At 33.0% G+C, this 23,790-nt stretch overlaps 1 protein-coding gene, 1 long non-coding RNA gene and 1 other non-coding gene across 5 annotated transcripts; 2 read left to right on the plus strand and 1 right to left on the minus strand.

Moving 5' to 3' along the window:
• Positions 1-4,286: 4,286 nt before the first annotated feature.
• Positions 4,287-10,305, minus strand: LOC112719980 (uncharacterized). 3 transcript variants are annotated; one of them, XR_003161970.3, is made up of 5 exons: positions 9,324-10,305; positions 7,822-8,916; positions 5,289-6,680; positions 5,101-5,205; positions 4,287-4,564 (listed from the first exon to the last, which is right to left on the minus strand). It is a non-coding gene; the product is annotated as an uncharacterized lncRNA (long non-coding RNA). The 3 variants fall into 3 exon arrangements; XR_003161969.3 differs by having other exon boundaries at positions 6,287-6,680; positions 9,324-10,298; XR_003161968.3 differs by lacking the exon at positions 5,289-6,680 and having other exon boundaries at positions 9,324-10,294.
• A 1,381-nt stretch (positions 10,306-11,686) lies between these two features.
• Positions 11,687-14,477, plus strand: LOC112719981 (zinc transporter 6, chloroplastic). Its single transcript, XM_025770755.3, has 2 exons — positions 11,687-12,498; positions 14,067-14,477. The coding sequence occupies exons 1-2, from the start codon at positions 11,815-11,817 to the stop codon at positions 14,379-14,381; spliced, it is 999 nt and encodes a 332-aa protein (XP_025626540.1). The 5' UTR covers positions 11,687-11,814; the 3' UTR covers positions 14,382-14,477.
• Positions 14,478-19,784: 5,307 nt separating this feature from the next.
• Positions 19,785-19,858, plus strand: TRNAI-UAU (transfer RNA isoleucine (anticodon UAU)). The gene has a single exon. It is a non-coding gene; the product is annotated as a tRNA-Ile (tRNA).
• The last annotated feature ends 3,932 nt before the right edge of the window (positions 19,859-23,790 follow it).

Here is a 23,790-nt window from a genome sequence, read left to right on the forward strand (position 1 = left end):
AAAATACATGTATTTAATGTATCTAAGACAGAATTTTTTACACTTTTATTCTTAATCATAATCTTGTCCTTAACTCCATCTTCCTTCTCGCTTATCTTTCTCCCTTTCGCTTTTCCTCTTTCAGATGCTCAACTTTACCCTCCCCTCTCCTTCTTCTTCCCTCCACCATTGCCCTTTTTTCCCTCTTCCGCTTTCTTTCTCCAATGTGGTCTCTTCTTCCTTTTTTTATCTCTTCTTTTTGTGTGTTATGTCTCCTTTCTCTGCCTTTTGACCTTTGCCCCTACCATGGTTCTTTCTACTTCGTGTTGCGTCGGGTCGTATTTTCCTTGATCAATGCATTGCCTCATATCTACCATAGCTTCTACTTCATATCAAGTATGTCTTCATTTCTTAGGTAGCTAGTTTCATATTCTGTCTTTCTCCCTATCTCTATCTATTTCCCTATCTTTCTCTCTCAATTTGCCTCCTCATCCACCTCTCTTACACGTTGTTGTCTTTCGTCTATCTCTAATGCCTCTATTTATCATCGCATCTTTTTCCTCTGGTTCTTTGCTTTCTTTTAAAGAAAAAGTGAAAACGAAATGATATATTTAATTTTTATTTTTGTAAATTTTGATTGATATTTGTTTGATCTTCTATTTTTGTTTGAACGAATTTTTTTTATCAGTTTAAGAGTTGTTAATAGTGGTACAAAAGTGGTAGTGTTGGTTGTTTGATTGGTTGTAGAGTAGTGCTGGTAGTGGGGTGATTTGTAATAGGAAAAGTCTAAAGGAACAACATTCCCACTAAACAGCAAAAATAACACCAACTAATAATTAGTAATTTTAATTTTTTTAAATTAAAATTTGAATAATTAACATTAAATACATTTTGAAAATAAGGATTAGCAAAACACCCATCCCATAATCAGGTTTTCTCCCTTCTCCGTCAACAACCACAAACCCTTTCCCCTACACCCACACCGCGCCCCACAACCCCCTCCCGGCCGGACACTCGTGAAACATCGCATGCATTCTGGCTCCCTCATGCGTCAGTAGCTGCCGCACGCATTTGTGTTTCGTCGTGCCTCCATCGTGCCACTGCGGACAGCCCAGCTTCGTCCTCCATCACGTCGTGGGGACTGTCTCTGCCCTCTATTGCTGCTGTTGTATCATCGGGCTTCACGTCGCTGCTGCAGGGATAAGTCGCGCCTATGACACGATCGTGCCATCCCTCGCATTGTTGTCCTCCATCGTGTCCCTCGCTGCCATCGGTCTTCTTCTTTTTCTCCTTCCGCGACGCAAGCGCTCTCCACCTTCCATCAATCACGTTGCACAGCCTCACGAATTTTTTCTTTTTATTGTACATGGATGTTTCTTTTAAGTTCGATGGATGTTACTTTTTATTGTACATTGTTGATGTTTCGTTTTATTGTACATGGATGTTTTGTTTTTATTGTACATAGATGTTTCTTTTAAGTTCGATAGATGTTACTTTTTATTGTACATGGATTTTTTTATTGTGGCACTAAGGTTCGGTGGCCGGCGACGTTGGGCGTAATAGGAGAGGGGAGAGTGGAGTGGCTGCGGTGAAAATAGGGTAATAGAAAAGGAGAAAGGTGTAATTGGGAGTAAGGATGGATAATTGTGGTGTAGCTCATTATTTACGTTGTTTATATTTTTCGTTATCTATTTAGTAGAACCGTTTGTAGTAAGGACAATATTGATTTTTTTTATAAGATAGTGATATGTGTTTCTATTTTGTGTTTAAATATTATACTAGTTGAAAAAAATGTGTCTTATTATGTTTATATTTTGAATGTCTATATTTCTGTGTATATTTTAAACCATACATAAATCAAACACAAAGTAAAAGATGCGAAAAACAAAAAAAAATCTTAAAATAATTTATAAAATATATGAAAATAATAAGTTTGAAAAAGATTAAAAGTTTGGAAATTTGTAGTATCAAAATATAAATAGAAGTACAAGAAAAGATGTTATAGTGAAAATTTATATTAAAGGGAAAACAAACAAAAAATTTCTTCTACTCAATGGCTAGTAACTAAAATCATGTTGGAAATAGATGACATTTGAGTATAATGATGAGTTTGGGGGTCCCAAAATCACATTTAGAATGGACAATAACACAAGACAATTAGTTGCCAATCAAATGTAATAATAGCCTAACCGATCTCACTTATGCTTCAATCTGACACAGATTGTGGTGCCTCATCATCATTCATGGATCACATACTGTCTACTCTCTTCTTTTTCCTAATTTGAATAATAATAATAATAATAATAATAAGAAGAATGTCATGTGATCATAATTATTAATTAGAGTACTTGTTTAAATTATCAAAATTTAGAGATAAAATTTCCTTTCTTGTCCAAAAAAACACAAAACAAAACAAAACAAAGATTGGACCGGCTCAAATAAAATTGCCTCATTTGAAGAAAAGAGATAGCTTACATTAAAAAAAAAAAAAAAAAAAAGAACAAGACTAGATCGATTAGGTATACGTTGATTAGCCCACTAGAAAAGATAAGACACCGTTCACAAAGTCTTTATATTAGTAACAAAAATCAATGTCTTAATACCTAATGCATTAAAAATTATAGCATTTTTTTATATGAACATTTTATTTTAATAATATGAGAAAATGACAAATAGGTCCTTAACCTTTTGGTCCGCGAACATTTAAATCCCCAACGATTTGAAAATATATTTAAGTCTCTGACCTTTTCAAAACCTGGACACATGGATCCTTCTGTTCACCTGGGTTTAGCAGACTCAACGAAAAAATCAAACATGACTTCCGTTGTACTGGCCTGGCCGATATACGGATGCACACGTGGAGAATTTTTAAAATGGGACAAATTAGATTCAGGGATCGATATGTCCAGATTTTGAGAAAGTCAGGGACTTAAATATATTTTCAAATTCTCAAGGATATAAATGTCTACAGGCCAAAATGTCAATAACCTATTTGTCCTTTTCTCTAATAATATCAACAAGTGCTCTTAAAAAAATTGGCTTGGGGGTTGTGGGAATTACTCCTTTGTTTCTTTAATAGTGAATGGGCTAGCCTACCAGTCCAGTACACTTGTGTTACAAACTCTAAGACTATTGAACCAAAGTAAATTAGGCATATATTTGAGTGTATTTGGAATGGGCTAAGCATAAGAAACCAAACTAACTAAACAAAAAAAAAATATAGAATGCCATCAAATTAAAAAGAATAATATTTATGTATAAAAATATAATTTTTTCAAAAAAAGTTATTTTTTTTATATTTTATTATTTTAAATTGATTAACTGCTAAAAAATCAAACGGATTTGATCGATTAACATTATTTGATTGACTTTCCTATTTTTAACTGATTCATTGCTAATCAATCTTTATTTTGAATGAGTCACCAAAAACAAATCTTTATTTTGAATCAAACCGATTTAGTGAACAGTTTTCGATTAACTGGACCAGGTTCCAATCCTGTTATGAGAACAAAAAACGTTTCACGCGTTACCAAGGTGAAATTGTCAAGGTTTACTTTGATTTAATCAATAGTTTGGAATTTTAATTTTTAGAATTAAAAAAAAGTTAATTATTCTGCCTGTTGTTATAATTTTACCGAATCTGTAATTAGATTTTTATATATTTTTTTAATTGAATCTCTATACTATTATTTTTTTTCAATTACATTCCTATTGATGTTAAGCTTTTAAAAAACCTTAGTGAAGTGTGAATTTACTTATTTACCCATACCCTACACTTATAATTTCCACCACTACAAGAAAATAAGCTTTTTGTCACGCTTTTAAAGTGTTTCGAAAAGTGCAAAAAAGCGTACCAATAGCTTTTCGCTACGCTTTTTGAGATATCGGCATGCTTTTGAAAGGGTCACATCCGCCAGCGTGCCGGTTGCTCTATCGCCACGCTTTTGTGGATCTATCGGCACGCTTTTTTGTTGGCACGCTTTCATCTCTTGACACGCTTAAAAAGCGTGGCCATAGATCTTAACCTATAGCTACGCTTGAGAAGCGTACCAAAAAGTGTACATATCGCCACGTTTTTAAAGCGTTCCAGAATGTTTGTTTTAGGTACTCTTTAAAAACGTGCCAATAGATGAAGATATGGATACATTTTTAAAACGTGCCGGTTGCCTAGCTATAGCCACGTTTATTAAGCGTGCCTGTTGAACCCAACATTAAGATATAGCCACCTTTTTTAAGCATGGCCATAAGTTTGGTCAGAAATTCCTTTTTTAATTAATCTTCCTAATATTTCGTACAAAATCCATATATAATTTTAAAATCATAGACCAAAATAATTATGTATATTAAACTAATCCAACATATACATAAACTTCCCCATAAAAAAAAAGACATATATATAAAACTTGTCACCACAAAAGTAGACTTTGAAGATAAAGTACCAAAAAGTAAAGTCATAACAAGTAAATAAAAATTGCAATTCCAACAAGTGTCATATATCTACTTCTTTTATAACTTGGTTACAAAATATCAAATTTCATGAGTAGTGTGATCATCCATTATGAGCTCCATTGTTTTTACCACTGCTCTGCAGAATTTTAAATAATCTTGTGTTAATGCATATTATAATGGCTACTTTAATTAAATCCAACAAATCCAATTCCAAATCCAAATTGATTAAAAATGAAAATGGTAAGGCAACTTTAATTAGGTCTCGCAATAATGCCTATTCAACCATTAGAACAAAAAAACAAATCAAAAAACAAATTTGTGACTCACTCAATTTCAATATGACTGCATCAGTGAATTACATACAAACAGATGTAGTAGTAATTGCATTTAACTGAGTTGCTATGGCTAACACAGATTTCAGACCCTACATAGTACTTACTCTACAAAGTAAAATACAAATAAGGATAAGGTATTCTTTGCAATTTGCAAATCAGCAAACTGTAATACTAGTATACAGAGTCTTCAATATTCAAAGAGGCAAATGCACTCAAGTGAAGGTAAATTTTAATACAATTGGACGTGGTGTTGATAAAGCAAACTAAAAGCAAAGTGTATGTCTTTGAATAACTTAAATTTTGTTGCAGTCTCAAACTAAAAGAAGTGAGAACTCACAGCTTAGAGCAGAAAATGAGAAGCTTAGAGCAGATAACATGAGGTTGGATCCTCATTCATCGAACTCTACCCTTCTTTTAGATCGAGGTTGTAACTTAAATATGCCTGAAAAAAATCTGCACACTGTAAGAATACTAGAACAAACATAATTGACATGATATTAAAAATTAAATCTAATACGGGTAAACCTTTTTTGAAAAGGAATGAAATGAAATATTAGAAAGACATGATCCTTCTCGGTGGTACATGCAGAAGCAGTAGTAACCTTAATTAGTAGTTATTAACCAAAATCAAACCTAATTTGACTCGTTGATTACACTAGTTAGGCAAAGAGAAAGAATAAAAAAAAAATAGAAACAGACAAATTAAAGGGGTTAAAAAAAGTTAGAAATGAAGAGGTAGCATTAGCGTGGAGCAGTGTTGATGATCATGATCATCATAATCAGATTAAACACAAAAAAGTTCTGAAATCTGCACACATCTGAGCTACAAAAGACTGTGATCTGTGATAACAAGACTGAAATCAGATTAAACGGGTGTATTCTATTATTTTCTAAACACTAATTTTGACTTTATGGTTAGATAGTGAATGTAACCCAAAAAATAAAGTAGTTTTTTCTGAAGAGCTGCTGGTACTGCTAGAATGCATATCATAACTAAGAATGCCATGGTAGATTATTAATAAAGCCAAAAGTGGACCAAAAATGTATAATAGCTAAATCATATAAGTAGATTTTCTAAAGTCACAACAATTTTTCTCTGTTGTCAGGGATTGTTTTAAAATTCAATACTTGTAACAGTAATTATTCAAGCTCATACTCAGAAAAAATAAATAATAATAATAAAGGGAAAAAAAGAACACACAGATGCACACACACTCTGACACCGTAGTTTCTCCCACTTTAACTGTAAAAATCATATTTGCTAACTCGAATTCCTGAGTAACACAGCTTCTTTCATCACTAGAAGTCTAGAACCCAATAAGCCATATACAAAAACTAAGGCCCGTTTTGTATTTCACTCAGCAGGATTACCTGATAACACATTTGACTCAATGCACAACTCAACCTACAATCAACAAAACCCTTTTCTGACAACTTAATACAGAATATGTATTTTATCTCCTAGTTGATAATATATAAGTTAATAAAAGTCATTCTTTGTAATTTGAATTAGAGCATCTCACCATCACCATAAACATGTAACAATAAACCACCCTAACAATTCATTCTTCGTAGTTACTGAATCATATAACCATTCCTTCCACTATACAAAACCACGTGCATCTTGGTCACATACACCTTACAAGCAATACCATCCATTTTCATTGCAAATTAAGCCATATCAATATTCTCTTTGTTGATCAATCTTCTTCAAACACAACCCATACCCATTTCATAAGGGGGTGTTTGGCAACCAGTAGGGGTGGCAATGGGTAGGGTAGGGTAGGGTTTGGAGCCAACCCTAATCCTACCCGCAGGTTGAGATTTTTATATAAACTCAACCCTACCCTACCCGCGGGTTGATAATATCTCAACCCTAACCCTACCCGCTCTTAACCCGCGGGTACCCGACCCTACCTGCAGGTTACAAAAAAAGAAACAACATTATTATATAACTTGATGATAATTTAAAATAGAACTGACTTTTATGTAAAAAAACTTTATTAAATTATCAATTAATGATCTTCTTTTAATGACTAAGGATTTTTTGCATTTAATAAGAGGTCTTTGGTTCAACATCCACTTAAAACATATTTTTATATAAGTATATAACATATGCATATATAGAGTGCGGGTTGGTCGGGTAGGGTTAAGGCTCAACCCGCACCCTACCCGACACACACGAGAACCCTACCCGCACCCTACCCTACTCGCTGCGGATCGGGTTGGCAACCCTACCCGACCGGGTGGGGTCGGATTGGGTACCCGCGAGTAGGGTACATGTTGCCACCCCTAGCAACCAGAACCCAGCTAGCTAGGTACATTGTGGCTTTGCTCTTTCTAAATTATTGTTTAGTAACGTTACAAATGAATGGAGCTAGTTTTCATTTGAAACAATTTAAGCCTACAACTAGTTCTTACAACAAACCAATTTCTCTCTAATATATTTTACCTCTTTATGCTACCTCCATCAACCATTGACTCCACACCACCAAATAACCAACACTGTTCATTGTCGGTAACCATTGATCATAATAATTTTGAATGAGTTTGAAGTTTTGGAATCAAACACCATATAACAAAGAAACCGGTTCAATTTTAACCTGCCTAACGTAACCAATTCCATCCGCACCTAATTAGTTCTCAAAGTTGCCAAACACTGCACTCTCGACCAAATTACCTCATCACATAGACATATCAAGTTTTATTTAATAAAACTACATTTCCATCCACACTTATTCGGGTCTTGAAGCAACAAAACCCAATTGAAACCAGATTCAGTTACACAAAAACCCTACTTCTATCCACAAGATATTTCTGCAATCACAAGAAACTCCTAAACTACAAACCATCACAATTCACTCTGCAAAATTACATGATCACGCATACCACATTTACAAGAACAAAAAGCATATAAATAAATAAACAAAATAAAAACCAAAACCAACATGAAGCAACGGAACCCTGGCCTCTTCAAACCTTAACATAATTTATATGTAATTACCCACCACACCATATTACTACAGAAATAGGAATATTGAATTCTTGACAGCAGTACCTTGTGAATGCCGTTAGATCGGAGGATGAGGACGGAGGCAGAGGCGGTGCTACCGACGAAGAGAGAAGCGACGGCAAAGGCCTTGACAGGTGAGCAAAACCGCGAAAGAGAGGCGAGCAGAACAGCAAGAAGGATGACAAGCAAAATAGCAAGAGGAATGGCGAGTTAGCTAACACAATGACGAACCTGGTTGCGATCTTGAGCGCGAAGGGTGGCGACGGTGAGATAGATGGCAGCATGATGGAGGTTAGGATTTTCTGAACCTTTCAAGGAAAAGCCATTCAAAACCCTTTCAAAGCAGCGTCGAGGAAGACAATGACTACTGACGGTGACGGCAAGCTCGAGGAAGACCACCGTAATGAACGATGAAGATGACGATGAAGGCGATAAAAGCTGGGTGTGATGAAGGGCAGTGATGAAGATGACGACAAAGGCAATGAAGGCTGGGTGCAATGAAGATGAACGATGTACGAAGGCGGGGGGCGAAAGAGAAGAGGAAGATGACGACGTGGTTTAGGGTTTAAAAGTGAATTTTAGGGTTAAAAGTGAATTTGGTAACAATGTAAAACTAGTTTATCACTTTTAGGGTTAAACTTGAAATCTTAGGAAAAAAAAAAAAGTAAAGTGTGGAAAAAAATAGGTGGAAAACTAAATTTTAGGGGAGGGAACTCTATCGGTACGTTTTTGTACAGTGCCAGATTAAACACAGGATAGCCACGCTTTTCAAGCGTGCTGGTTTTCCTCTATGGCCACGCTTTTTAAGCGTGGCCAAATATCAAATCAGTGGCACCCTCGTAAAAGCGTGCCGATTTCTCTCTATGGGTACGCTTTTCAAGCGTGGCAAAAAAAAGCGTGGCCAAATCACAAATAAGTGGCCACCCTCACAAAACCGTGGCCATAGACCACTTTTGGGCACGCTTTAAAAGCGTGGCAAGAAAAAACTATGCCGACAGGCCATTTTTCTTGTAGTGCACCCTCACCACCTTTCACCACTCCCTCCACTTCATTTACCATCTCCTCACCCTCCTTGCTCCTTCGTCACCACCCTTCAAATATCAACATGTTTCCCTAATCAGTTAAGTCCCTATTGTTATTCTGTAATCAACACAAATTCAAAATAGCATAATCAAAAATAGAATTTTTACCATAACATAATCAGTTAATTATAAGCAAAATAATTACAAACAAAATACATAATCAGAACTTATAATCAGTACAATCAAATTAAGAAAAAATAGAAACAGAATGAAGCAGAAGTAGCAGAATGAAGCAAAAGTAGAATAAATGAATAAATAGTTATACGAATTCCTCTTCGGCAACAACTGATTCATATAAAAAAAAAATCATCAACAAAATTACAATTAATAATTTCTGATCCAAAATTAACAATTCAATTATACAAATTCCAAATTCTAGATTCAGCAACAAAACCATGACAAATTTAAATCACAACAACAATTCCAGATCTGCAATTGGAGCTTCTGATTTAGGAACCGACCTACCTGAATGCGGAACACGAACTCTGAACGCTGGCAATCTTACGTGATGGGGAACAAAACCGGCTGAAGAAGACGACGATGTCCACAATGGCAGAACCACCCAACGCGATAATGGCGCACAATACATAGCCATAAATGGCGCCGTCATGAAGGGAAAGGTGGAGACGAAGGTGCGCAAGATAGCTAGTATGTGTGGCGATAGCAAGCGGTGGAGAGAGAGAGAGAGAGAGAGAGAGAGAGAGAGAGAGAGAGAGAGAGAGAGAGAGAGAGAGAGAGAGAGAGAGAGAGAGAGAGAGAGAGAGAGAGCACCCAGCGGCCCTCACGACAATTGTTTCTGCATCTTTGTCACTGAACCACTACCAGCTTTATACTTGTCACCGCTGGTCCACCGCTTGCGTCTGCTTTCCATAAATCTTCTTATCTCTGTTGGTTCTGCTCAGATCTGCAAAATTTTTTGTCAGTGTGTGTTTATCGTCGACTTCTTCAGACTCTGTAAAACGGGTAAAGTGGACTATTGGAAAGAGCGGAAGTGAGAGCGGGATGAGAGAGGAAGGGCAAAACACAGTGAGGCGACAGATTTGTTACTTGTGAGAGGAAAAAACAGGTTAGAAGCTAGAAAGAGTGAAGGTTTGAAGAAAGGTAAGGGTTTTCACACCCAGCAGCAGAGCTCAACAAAAATGCAGAAAGATCTGGAGTTTCTGAGTCTGGAGAGAATGATGTTTTTGAAATTTAGAAAATATTGAAGTGTTCTAGATTAAATTTTTTATCTTTAACTTTAGAATATTCGTTTTTTAAACAGAATATTCTGTTATCTCAGGCTTTTGTTTTATGGTAAAAATTTAATTAAAAAAAATAATATAGAGACTTAACTTAAAAAAAAAAGTATTGAAACTCAATTAAAAATTTAATAAAACCGTTCTTTCATTTTTTTTTTCATAGAACTTTCAGTGAGGTCTAACAAACTCAACTTTATGGAAATGAGATGGTGGATATAAGCATAGAACAGCACTAAGAGATCTAAAAAAGATGAAAGAACAGTACAATCTTAATATTTATGGGTTTCAGACGCAGCACACCTTAACCATACACCAATAGAAAATATGCTTTGTGCATGGCCACGTAAAGTTATGTGATTTGTGTCTACACAGAAGATATTACATGATGAAAAATAATACATTTGAAAGAGAGAGAAAAAATTCAAAATTTAACGGTAAATTAAGTGTAAAATAATATGTTAATTTTTACCTTCACTTATTATTACATAATTCACCTCTCATCAAATAGTAATGATATATATTGGAAAAACAATGCACATTCTATACTTTTAAAAAAAAATTGACAGTCAGAAAATTTGTTAAGGTTAGGTAGTAAAAATGTAAAATATTATTAGAAAACTTCCAATTTTTGAAGAGAGATTTGAGGAGAATCAAAATGATGTAACTTATAAAGATAGACACGAAATTGAAAAATTAATTAGACATGATTTTGTTTAAACTACTAAAGATCCGTACGAGTTATTACTAAGAGAAATATTAAAAAATTAGCCAAATTTATTGTTTATTGTCGATAGTTAGTTATCAATATTTAAAAATGAGAATAAAATATATTATTAAATTATTAAATTAAAAAAATTGAGTTAATAATTAAAAATAATGACAAAAAATAATAAATTATGCTGAAGCTCTAATATTTCTCTATTACTAATTGTTTCTAGCAAATTTTTTGTGAAAATAAAATGTAACTCGGTGTGTAAAATAAAAAGGTATACAATTAACATCTAACAAACGAACAAATAAATGTTATAACGTACGCATTTTAAAAAGACGTTAAAAATATCTTTTCATGAATATATTTGTTTGGTTATATTTTATAAGTGTGATTTATAAAAAATATAATAATTTAAAGAGAATAATAATATTTTTAAATAAAGATAATATTTTTATATCAAAATAATTATAAAATTTTTATTAGAGTATTAACTACATTATAAAATACAAAGATGTTAACACTTAATATAGAGAAAAAAATTTTTATTAAAATTAATTATAAAAATTAACCATCATATATTTATACACATAAATAATTACCTTAATTTTAATGTATATATATTTTAATATATACTTAACATCGTTAGAAGAAAATGAAATAATACAAGTAATATTCTTAGAATGAAATATTAAAAAGAAAAAAGTGAAATTTTAAGAGAAATGTTAAAATATTATTAGAATTTATTTTTTTGTTATTATTTAATTATTAATATTTAAAAATATGAGATAAAATATATTATTAAATTACTAAACTAAAAATATTAAACTAAAGAAATTAAGTTAGATAGCTAATAACTAACCTTAAAACTAGACTCTAGCGCCTAATCAGTCATCACTAACTAACCCACGCTTTTTAAGTGTCCCAAACACTTGAAACTCTCAAACTAAACTTAGAACAGAACACAAACACACAAACTACTTTCCTCTCTCTATCATCCTCCGATCCCATGTCGGCAGCGGCGGCGTGTGCAACTGCTGCAGATGCGGCTCGAGCCGCTACGTGTCGTGACAGCACAGCCGCAGCACACCTAAAATTCATTTCCATATTCACCATCTTCGTCACCAGCATGGTAGGGATGTCATCCCCGGTGCTGATGACACGTTTCTTTAAAGCTAATCGATCACTCTATGACAAAGCTCTTGTTATTATCAAGTGCTTCGCGGCCGGGGTCATCCTTGCCACTTCATTAGTCCACGTTATGCCTGATGCATTCGACGCGCTAGCTGACTGCCACGTAGCATCCAAGCATCCGTGGAAGGATTTTCCTTTCGCGGGCTTTGTGACGTTAGTTGGCGCCATCCTGGCACTCTTGGTTGACGTGGCAGCCAGCTCGCACATGGAGCATCACGTGAGCTATAAGGCTTTGGAGGGAGAAGAGGGGAAGGAGTTAGTTGGAGACAGTTACGACGGTTATGATGACGTGGAGAGGGTTGGGGTGGAAGAGGAAGTGGCGAGATTGAAACAGAGGTTGGTGTCTCAAGTGTTGGAAATTGGGATAATATTTCATTCGGTGATAATTGGAGTGACAATGGGAATGTCTCAGAATGTTTGCACAATAAGGCCACTCGTTGCTGCTTTGGCTTTTCATCAGATCTTTGAAGGAATGGGTCTTGGTGGCTGTGTTGCTCAGGTTAGTGTTGTGCTCTTATTGTTAGAAGTTTTTTCACATCAATCATATTTGAATAATTTCCCTTTCCAATACAAAAAGTATAGGTAACTAACAACATTTTTGAATAATATGTAAACAATATGAATTAATAGAGTTAAAAGAGTAAATTAATCTTAAATTTAATTAATAGCATTAAATTAGGATGTTGTGTATTTTTATTTGATTGGTGGTTGTTCATGTTGTTCAAGATGGTTATTGTTTACCTAGCACTCCCCTTTACAATAAACTACTGGTTTGGGCATCAAATGATTTTGGTGATGATAATATAGCTTTTGTAAAAAAGAAAGGCACGCAATTGTAAATTTTTAAAGAGTTTAATTTTAATATATTCATAATGTAAAATATTTTATATAATTATTTAATTACATCTATTTTTTTATATTATCATTTATATGATTAGTGTAAAAGTTAATTATTTTTATTAATATATTGTTATATAATTAGATGTACGTGTAAAACTGTTTTATATTGATAATTTATGAGATTTATTTTTAAAAATCATAAAAATTTAAGAAGTTTTACAAAATGTGATTGATTTAGAATGTTTAATAGTTGATTTCAGATTAGAATAAGTATAGAGAATTAATTTTTAATTAGTTAATATTAGTTAATTTTTTTTATTATAAAATTATTTTTTTAAATTATTTAACATTTAGAATTGATATTTATAATTGATAGTAAAAAAAATAATTTTAAAAAATTGACTCTTTAGCAGGGACGGACATAAGGGGGCGAGTGGCGGCCTCGGCCCCCCAACTTTTTTTAATAGTAATAAGTTATTATGTATAATTTAAATTTAAAAAAAAATATTTAGCATTTTGTCTAATATAAATAAAAGTTCAGTCTAATTTAAATATTAATAATTTTTAATATCTAAAAAATAAGTAACAATATTCAAAAAATCTGAAAAATATATTATTACTAATATTTTTTAATTAAATAAAATTTTTTAAATCTCATAAAGTGAATTCTTTTTCTTCTTGTGGCCTTTTTTTTATTCGTTTGGTATTAATTCTCTCTGTTTCAACTGCTACAATTAAGAGATATTTTTCAACTATGAATATTGTGAAAAATAACTTAGAAACAAAATAAAAGATGAATTTCTTACTAATTGTCTTTTAATTATATTGAAAAGAAAATTGTTGAAAATTTTGACACAAATTCTATTATCGGTGAATTTTATGATACGAAGAATCGACCACTTCGTTAGTAAAAAGTATACACATATTTTTTTACTTTAAAATATATTTTCTATTCGTATATTTTTATAATACATCTTATATTATATAATTTTTTTACATAATTTTTAATATTATATGTGTTATTGGCCCCCCCATAATATCATTTCTGGATCCGTCCCTGCTCTTTAGTTCACTGCTCTTTATCTTGAAATTTAAACAGTTTTAATCAATATTGAAGTGGTCTAAACTTTGGGAATAAAATTAAAACTTGTTACAAAAGTTGGAAGTATTTTTTTATAATTTCAAGAGTACAACAAGTATGATAACCCTGTTTAATTTATATTGCAGGCAGGGTTCAGCTTTGGAACAATGGCATACATGTGCCTCATGTTCTCAGTGACAACACCAATGGGAATAATCTTAGGGATGATTTTGTTCTCAGTGACTGGCTATGATGATAATAACCCTAATGCATTGATCATGGAAGGGTTACTTGGTTCAGTTTCTTCTGGGATTCTAATTTACATGGCTCTTGTTGATCTCATTGCAGTTGATTTCTTTCACAACAAGCTTATGAACTCAAATAGGAGGTTGAAAAAACTGTCTTTTCTTGCATTAACTCTTGGCTCTGCTTCAATGTCTCTTCTTGCTCTTTGGGCTTAAGCATTTTGCATGTGTTCAAATAATGTAATGTCTAATTGTAAATACAAGCTATGCTATAAGGTTAATATATATGTAGGCTAATTGTTTTCTTAATAATTTTGTTCTTATTAATGTTTCTACTCTTTAGTTTAATTAATGCCGTTCTTTCTTTGAATATTTTTTAACATGGACAGAAACCAATATACAACAACAACAACAACAAAGCCTTGTCCTACTAAATGGGGTCGGCTACATGAATCAAACGACGACATTATGCTCTGTCATGTATCATGTCTACAGAGAGACCGTTTACATGTAGATCTCGTTTGACCACCTCATGGATGGTCTTCTTAGGTCTTCCTCTGCCTTTCGCCCTTTGTCCATCTTCCATCTCATCCACCCTCCTGACTGGATGTTCTATCGGTCTTCTTCTCACATGTCCAAACCACCTGAGACGCGATTCAACCATCTTTTCCACAATGGGTGCTACTCCAACTCTCTCCCTTATATCTTCATTCCTTATTTTATCCAATCGCGTATGACCACTCATCCATCTCAACATCTTCATCTCTGCCACACTCAGCTTATGTTCGTGCTCCCCTTTAGCCGCCCAACACTCCGTACCATACAGCATAGCCGGTCTTATAGCGGTGCGATAGAATTTACCTTTAAGTTTTAAAGGCACTTTTTTGTCGCATATAAAACCAGATGCACTCCGCCATTTTGACCAACCTGCTTGGATCCTATGATTTACATCATGTTCAATCTCTCCATTATCCTGTATGATGCACCCAAGATACTTAAAACTTTTAACTTTTCGTAAGATGTTTTCTCCAATCTTCACCTCTATATTGGGGTTTTCCCTTCTCAGACTGAACTTACATTCCATATATTCCGTCTTGCTACGGCTTATGCGCAGACCATACACTTCTAGAGCTTCTCTCCATAACTCCAACTTCTTATTTAGGTCTTCCCTTGACTCTCTCATAAGGACGATATCATCGGCAAAAAGCATGCACCATGGCACAGGCTCTTGGATATGCTCTGTGAGTACTTTCAAAACTAATGTGAAGAGGTATGGACTTAGGAATGATCCCTGGTGTAATCCTATACCAATAGGGAATTCCTCTGTCACACCACCTTGAGTCTTCACACTAGTTGTGGCCCCATCATACATGTCTTTAATTACCCGAATATATGCGATCCTTACTCTCCTCTTTTCTAAAACCTTCCATAAGACCTCCCTTGATACCCTATCATACGCTTTTTCCAAATCAATAAACACCATATGTAGATCCATTTTATTACTACGATACCTCTCCATCATCCTTCTTAATAGGTATATCGCTTCAGTAGTAGATCTGTCTGGCATAAATCCAAATTGGTTCTCTGTTACTTGTGTCTCTTTTCTCAACCTCCGTTCTATCACCCTTTCCCATAACTTCATAGTATGACTCATAAGCTTAATCCCTCTATAGTTTCCGCAACTTTGTATATCCCCCTTATTCTTGTAGATAGGTACCAAGGTGCTCTTTCTCCACTCATCAGGCATCTTCTTTGACCTTAAAATCTCATTAAAAAGCATGGTTAACCAGTTGATGCCTTTTTCTCCAAGACTCTTCCAAACCTCAATCGGAATATTATCAGGTCCTACTGCCCTGCCATTTTTCATCTGCTTTAGAGCCTCTTTGACCTCGAAGTCTCGAATCCTTCGATAGTAGTCAAAGTTTTGATCTTCTTCCCTTGTGCATAATTGACCAAGGCTTGGAAGAGTCTTCTGTCCCTCATTAAATAACTCGTAGAAGTAGCTCTTCCACCTTTCATTAATCTTCTCCTCTAGAACCAATACCTCTCCATTCTTATCCTTTATGCACTTAACCTGATCCAAATCTCTCGTTCTTCTTTCCCGGCTCTTTGCGATTCTATATATACCTTTTTCTCCTTCTTTCGTGCCCAAAAACTGGTAGAGACCCTCATATGCTCTTATTCTTGCTTCACTTACAGCCACTTTTGTCTCTTTCTTAGCCGCCTTATATTTTTCCCAATTATCTGCATTGCGGCATAAAGACCACTTTTTAAAGCATTCTCTTTTTATCTTTATCTTTTCTTGTATACTCGCATTCCACCACCAGGACTCCTTGTCTCTTGGTCCTATTCCTTTAGATTCACCAAAACTTTCTTTTGCGGTTTTTCTAATAACTTCTGTCATCTCCCTCCACATCTCTTCCGCGCTTCCATTCCCATCCCACTTTGCCTCTTCTCCTACCCGTCTTAGGAAGCTTCTTTGTTCCTCACCTTTCATCCGCCACCACCTTGTCCTTGGGTTCTTCGTATGATGTCTTTTCCTCAACTTTTGCTTAACGCGAAAATCCATGACGAGCACCCTATGTTGTGTTGTCAAACTCTCTCCCGGGATAATTTTACAGTTAATGCAAAATTTTCGGTCGACTCTCCTCAACAAGAAGAAGTCGATTTGAGAGCTTGTCATGCCACTCTTATAGGTTATAAGATGTTCGTCTCTCTTTTTAAAACATGTATTTGCGATGAGAAGATCAAAGGTTGAGGAAAAGTCCAAAATAGTTTTACCCTCGGCATTGATCACCCCGAAACCATGGCCTCCATGAATACTCCCATATCCAGTCACTTCTCTCCCAACATGGCCATTTAAATCTCCTCCTAAGAAAATCTTATCTCCCAAAGGTATGCCTTGAACCAAACTCTCTAGATCCTCCCAAAACCTTATCTTGTGTTGTTCGTCTGAACCCACTTGCGGTGCATAGGCGCTAATCACATGGAAAGCACCTCCCTCCACCACAAGTTTGATAGAGATGATTCGATCTCCCACCCTCTTGACATCCACTACGTCCTTCTTCCACTGCTTATCCACAATTATTCCAACCCCATTCCTATTCTTCACCTTTCCTGTATACCAGAGTTTGAAACCAGAAGTGTCCAACTCCCTAGCCTTTGCACCAACCCATTTCGTTTCTTGTAGACACATAATCTTAATCTTCCTCCTTGTCATGGTGTCCACCACCTCCATGGACTTTCCTGTTATAGTGCCTATGTTGCATGTCCCAAATCTCAACCTTCTATCGCTTCGACCTTTACCTTTTACCTTGTGAACTAGCTTATTTACCCTCGTCCGTTCACGAAAACGCGAGAACCCTTGCTCATTTAACACTACATCCGGGCACCGATGCAGCGGCTCTTGCTTTGACACCGTACTCGAGCCATACGGCGCGTTGCTTCCGGGCAACGACCTAACTTTAGCGCAATAATGTCTTTGATTCATGTCATGGGGGTTCGGCTATATTTTTATGTTGGTTGCCGAAGACCTAACACAACCCTTCTCCTTTATCCGGGCTTGGGACCGGCTATGTACCACAAGTGTAACATAGGCGGAGTTGGACAGAAACCAATATAAATGTTTTTTTTTTTTTTTTTTTTGACAAAAATCGTCTTATCCTTATTTAGAATGGACGAAATTGAGTGTTCTTAAACAAATTCAGTCAAATTTTACTAACCTAAATGACAATATTATTTGTGAATTTTATTATTATTATTATTATTATTATTATTATTATTATTTTGCGTAACCACAGTGAAGTTTGAACCTAAGATCCCTTGTAAACTAGCAAATGCAATATGTGAAGGGCTGTTTTACTCTACTGTATCAGTGTATCTAATTAACCAATTCGTCTCAAACTTTCCTTCTTTTGAACTTTAATTTGTTGAAAGAAAATAAGAAGATTCCTGATTCCACTATGTAGATCACTAGATCCTTTTGATTTAGTGTGGAAAAATTATATATAATTTGGAGAGGTAATGAGTGATGGCCTTTTGTTCTTATATAAAAGTAATAAAGTGTGATTTTTTTATAATATAGAATAAATGGTAAATCACTAAAAATATACTTGAATTATTTTATTATTGATAAAAATATTTTGAATTTTATTATCGATAAAAATATTTTATATAATTTAAAAATGTGGCAAAAGTATATTTCTGTGAACTAAGATGTTCTACGTTAACAAAAAAAATAGAATTATTTTTGTCATATTTTTAAATAATTTAAAAATATTTTTGTCGATAATAAAATTTAAAAATATTGTTATTAGTATTACAATAATAATTTAATGCAGTTTTTGATAATTTACTCTTTATTAATATAATATATCTATTTCCTTCCTAACATGGGAAAATGTTGAATCTTATGAAGCACAAACATGGACCATGATACCGACACATGACATACAGACATACTAATTTTAATATTTTATAAAATATGGCGGCACAACATATATATAATATAAAGTAATTGCTATAGTATTTAAAGTATTTGTCTAATTTATTAAAAAAATTAAAAATTAATATTTAATTTTAAAAATATAAAAATAAATAATTATTAAATATTTAAAATTTATCACAAAAATAAATTAGACATTAAATTACAAGTACTATAAAATTTATCATAATATAAAATATTTTTTTTAAAAATTATAATAATTTTTTAATATTTTATTGAATTAAAATACAAACTAACACTGTTAAACATTTTATTATCTTTTTTTAATTGTATAAAATATTTTAATTATTTTATGTTTTAATAAATAATAATATATATTATTTTAAAATTTATTTTAATAATATAAATAAAGAACAAAGTTAAATATACTGATACGTGATGATATTTGTTAGATGAAATTAAATATATTTAAAAAAATATTTTTTATTTTTTATTAAAATATTATTAAATACGAAAGGCACTTGTTTGAATATCAAACAAATATCTTATTCGAAATATATCTAACAGCAAGATATAGATAAATCTAAATACTCAATAGGTTGAGTCCTACTAGGCTGCTACTTGCTACTTTATTTGCTTTAAGTCTTTTTTTTTTTTCAAAAAGATTTGCTTTAAGTCTTTACCAAAAAAGAAAATTCAGATTTTGATTCAATAGTGCGCGGGAGCAATTGAATGAACATAATCGAGAAAATGAAAGAAAGAAAGAAAAAAGAATTATCTTTCTTAGTTGAACCCACCTTTTTAATTGACGTGATTTTAAGAAAGTTTATGTTAGACAATCCACAAAATTATGATAAAGCTAATGTGATACAGCGTATATATATACCGACAATGACATTTTTTGTTAACTTCTTGCTATGTTAATGAAATAGATACTGTGATAATAATAATTATCTTACGAATTAATTACGATTGCATATATCAGTTCACAATTTTAATACCATAATCAGTAGCTTAAAAAGAAAAGGCAATAAAAATACTAGGCAAAGCATTAAAAGTTAAAAACAATAATGAATATTTGATAAATTCATATTGTTTATTGAACAGCTTTGATAAGGTCATATTGTATTTGAGAATTGACTAAATAATTAAAAATTTATCACTCAAATTAACTTGGTCCCGTAGCTCAGTTGGTTAGAGCGTTGGTCTTATGAGCCGAAGGTCGTGAGTTCGAGCCTCGCCGGGACCAATTTTAAATATGTATAATTACCTGAATATAGTATCCTGGTTTTACAACAACATCTCAGGTATGACTGCAAAATGTTATTAATTTTTAATGAAAATTGAACGCATATTTATTTTAAAATGAAAAAGAAAAAACAAAAATTAAATTAAAGCAAATAACCTCAAATCCTAAAAGATGGGGAGACAAATAAGTCATTTTAATAAATTCATCATATTAATCTAATTTTTAATGCATTTTAAATTTTTAGTTAAACAATAATAGTTTATCATAATAATAAAATTCTGAAAAAAAATTTAAATAAATAAATTAAATATTTTATTCACCAAAATATATTATTTTTAAAATATTTATTAATTTATATAATATTACTTATTCTATTTATAGTAAAAACAATATGTATATACTATATATATTTATTGTTTACATTATAAATAAGATAAACAAAATAATATAAACGAATTTTTAAAAAAAAAAGTCTATTAATGTCTGAAATAATAGTAATAAATATAAGATTAATTAAAAAATAAACATTTAATATTTTTATTATAAAATTATTAAAACATAAAATTTAGATAAATTATATAAATTTTATATTTTAAATTGATCTAAAATGAATTGTAAATACCATCTTTTTAGTTATCTAATAAAATTGAGAGCTAAATAGATATATATGTATTTTATTTATATTTTAAATAAAATTAACAAAAAAAAATTTAATACACATTTCGTTTACACTTTAAATATGACACCAAAAAATGTGATTCTATGAGAAATTAATACTTGACAGTTGATCTTGTATAAATTTTTTAGCTTGTTATTTATACAAATATAATATGAGTCTTTGTTTCATTTTTTTTATCATGAAAAATAATTAAACTTAAATAATTTGATTAATCACTATAAATTTTAATATAAAAAATTTAAGAATTGATATTTTAATTAATAAAATATATAAATTAATTTTATATTCATTAAAATTAAATTTTAAAAAATTATTGAAATAATTTAATAAATAATAATTTATTATTTTTTATTTATGATGAAGAATGCAGCAATCTCAACACTACTAAAAATCTTGCAATCGCAGAAGAACGTGATATATGTCTGACTTTCTTTAGGAGTTGAGGCCATTTGCTTTCTCACTACCATGAGCACGGAAGACGTCAGACCTATTTGCCTCTTTAATTTCTTCTTTTCAAATGCATTAGGCTTTTCAGTCTACAAAACAAATCATAAGCCCAGATCACTTTATACAAAAGGCACTACTTAATTATTTAGATTTTGGGTTAAGTACTGAAATCGTCCCTAATGTAAGTGGCGAAAATCAAATTCGTCCCCGACGTTTTTTTGCTATTAAAATCATCCCGAACGTTCACAAACACTTTAAAATCATCATTTCCCGAATTTTTGGACAAAAATACCTTTGACTATTAATAATAAAAAAAAAAAAACCCTATCCCCACCCTCACCCATCAGCATCTCTTCGCTTCTCTCTCCCCCCCAACCCCCCAATTTTCCTTCCTCCTACACCCACCCCCAAACCCCACCCCCAAATCCCATCCCATCCCATCCCATCCCATCATCATCATCATCATCATCATCATCATCATCATCATCATCATCAGTTCCCACTCCCTCACCCCATCACCGCCGCCGTCTCACCCCCTCACCGCCGCCGCCCCTGCGTCCAACCCGCCGCCGCTCCGCGTCCAACCCTCCTGCCGCACCGTGGGTCCAACCCCCCGCACCGCACCGCACCACCGCTTCTTCTTCTTCTTTTTCTTTTTCTTCTGTGAACTGAATTTGTTGAATCTGTGGACTGGATTTTTTGTAAAATTTGTTGTGCATGTTTGAATTTTCTGTTGATGATGATGATGATGATGAACATAAAGAGAGGGGCATGAGAAAGGGGGTGGGGGGAGGTATTACAGTGAGGGGGTGAGGGAGTGGGTGAGGGGAGGTGGTGAGGGGTAGGGGGTGAGGGATGGGGGGTTACAGTGAAGGGGTGAGGGAGTGGGTGAGGGGGTGGAGGATTACAGTGAGGGGGTGAGGGAGTGGATGAAGGGGAGGCGGTGAGAGGTAGGGGGTGAGGGGGTGGAGGATTACAGTGAGGGGGTGAAGGAGTGGGTGAAGGGGAGGCGGTGAGAGGTAGGGGGTGAGGGGGTGGAGGGTTACAGTGAGAGGGTGAGGGAGTGGGTGAGGGGTAGGGGTGAGAGGGTGGAGGATTACAGTGAGGGGGTGAGAGAGTGGGTGAGGGGGAGGCGGTGAGAGGTAGGGGGTGAGGGGGTGAGGGAGTGGGTGAGGGGTGGGGGTTTACGATGAGGGAGTGGGTGAGGGGGGGGAGGAGCGGTGAGGGGTGGGGGGTTACCGGAGTGGGGTTAAGGTGTTGGTGTTGGTGTTTGTGTTTGTGTCTGTGGTGGTGGTGGTAGTGGTAGTGGTGGTGATGATGGTGGGGTAATGAAGGTGAAGAGGAGAATGATGATGATGAGGGTATTTTGGTTCAAAAATTTGGGAAAGGATGATTTTAAAGTGTTTCTGAACGTTCGGGATGATTTTAATAGCAAAAAAACGTCGGGGACGAATTTGATTTTCGCCACTTACCTTAGGGACGATTTCAGTACTTAACCCTTAGATTTTTTACTGTCAATGATTAATTTGTTTTGTTGTTTGATTGAAATTTTATTTAAAATTTTTTTTATTAGATAATAAATTATTATATACAAAAAGTAGAATTTAATATTCTAACCCTTAATTAAATAGATTAATAAATAATTAACTATTAAATTAATCTAAATTAATTACAAAAGAATACTAATTATTAGATACATTTTAAGTGTATCACGAAATTAAATATTTTAATTAACCACTAATTTTAATTTTAAAATATATATTTGATTAAAATTAATAATTAAAATCAATTTTATAATTAAAATTATTAAAACATCTAAATCTATAATTAACTTAAAATGTTTCCCTAATTATTTACCTTGTTTGTAGTACCAGATAAACAAATAAATAAATAAATAAATAAAAGACATGGTTTGGTGGTAGTACCCTAGTGCTTTGGGTAGTTAGTATATATTTTATATTTTAATATGTATTTTATATAATAAATAATAAATTTAATAATTAATTTTGGTATACAGACATAACATGCATGATTTAATTTTAAAATGTTTATATTTAAACCAATCATGACAGAGAAGGATAAAAAGAAAAGGGAGGCCATTTTAATAAAGACATTAAAAATATCTTTTTTTTAAAGACGTTTACATGTGTCATGTTATTATTGGATATTTTTTATTAAACTGGTTAATAATTTATTTTTTAATAAATTAAAATAAAATCGATTTATTATAGCAATAATAATAAATCCAATTATTTGTATTATAATTATTAGATCCGGTTTGATCCGATCAAATTATACAATTTAAACTGAATATCTTTAAATTTTTTTATAAAAAGATAAATATATCCCTGATTTTTTATTTTATAGACATTTAAATCCATAAAAATTTAAAAATACAATTAAATCTCTAAAAAAAAAATTTATTGTTATGGTTATAAAAATCGGTTTTATTCTAATTTATTAAGAAATTTAAAATAACCAATTTATTAATAAGTCTAATAATAATACAAAATATAAATGTCTTTACAAAAAGACGTTTTAAACCTCTTTATGGACCACCCAAAAAAAATTACCATAATACTATATGTCGAACTAATTAGTAGGGTAAGAAATAGGAATTGGTAACAAATGCTCACAACCACCATGCACAAGATTAATGAACCATGATACCTACAATCTCTGATAATAACAACTATCTTATCCACTCTGGGTGTGTTCTTATTTATATCTTCTACCTATAAAGTTTTCCAATCTAACAAACTTAACAACCTCTTCACATTACATTACATATGTCTATCTATGTTTC

This window comes from Arachis hypogaea, chromosome 11 (genome assembly GCF_003086295.3).
Source record: "Arachis hypogaea cultivar Tifrunner chromosome 11, arahy.Tifrunner.gnm2.J5K5, whole genome shotgun sequence".
In the NCBI taxonomy this organism is placed as follows: Eukaryota; Viridiplantae; Streptophyta; class Magnoliopsida; order Fabales; family Fabaceae; genus Arachis; species Arachis hypogaea.

Excerpts from the sequence above, each read along its gene's own strand:
- LOC112719981 (XM_025770755.3), top strand. The coding sequence starts at position 11,815 with ATGTCGGCAGCGGCGGCGTGTGCAACTGCTGCAGATGCGGCTCGAGCC. Across the intron at positions 12,499-14,066 it reads TTGGTGGCTGTGTTGCTCAG|GCAGGGTTCAGCTTTGGAAC; the intron begins GTTAGTGTTGTG and ends TTTATATTGCAG.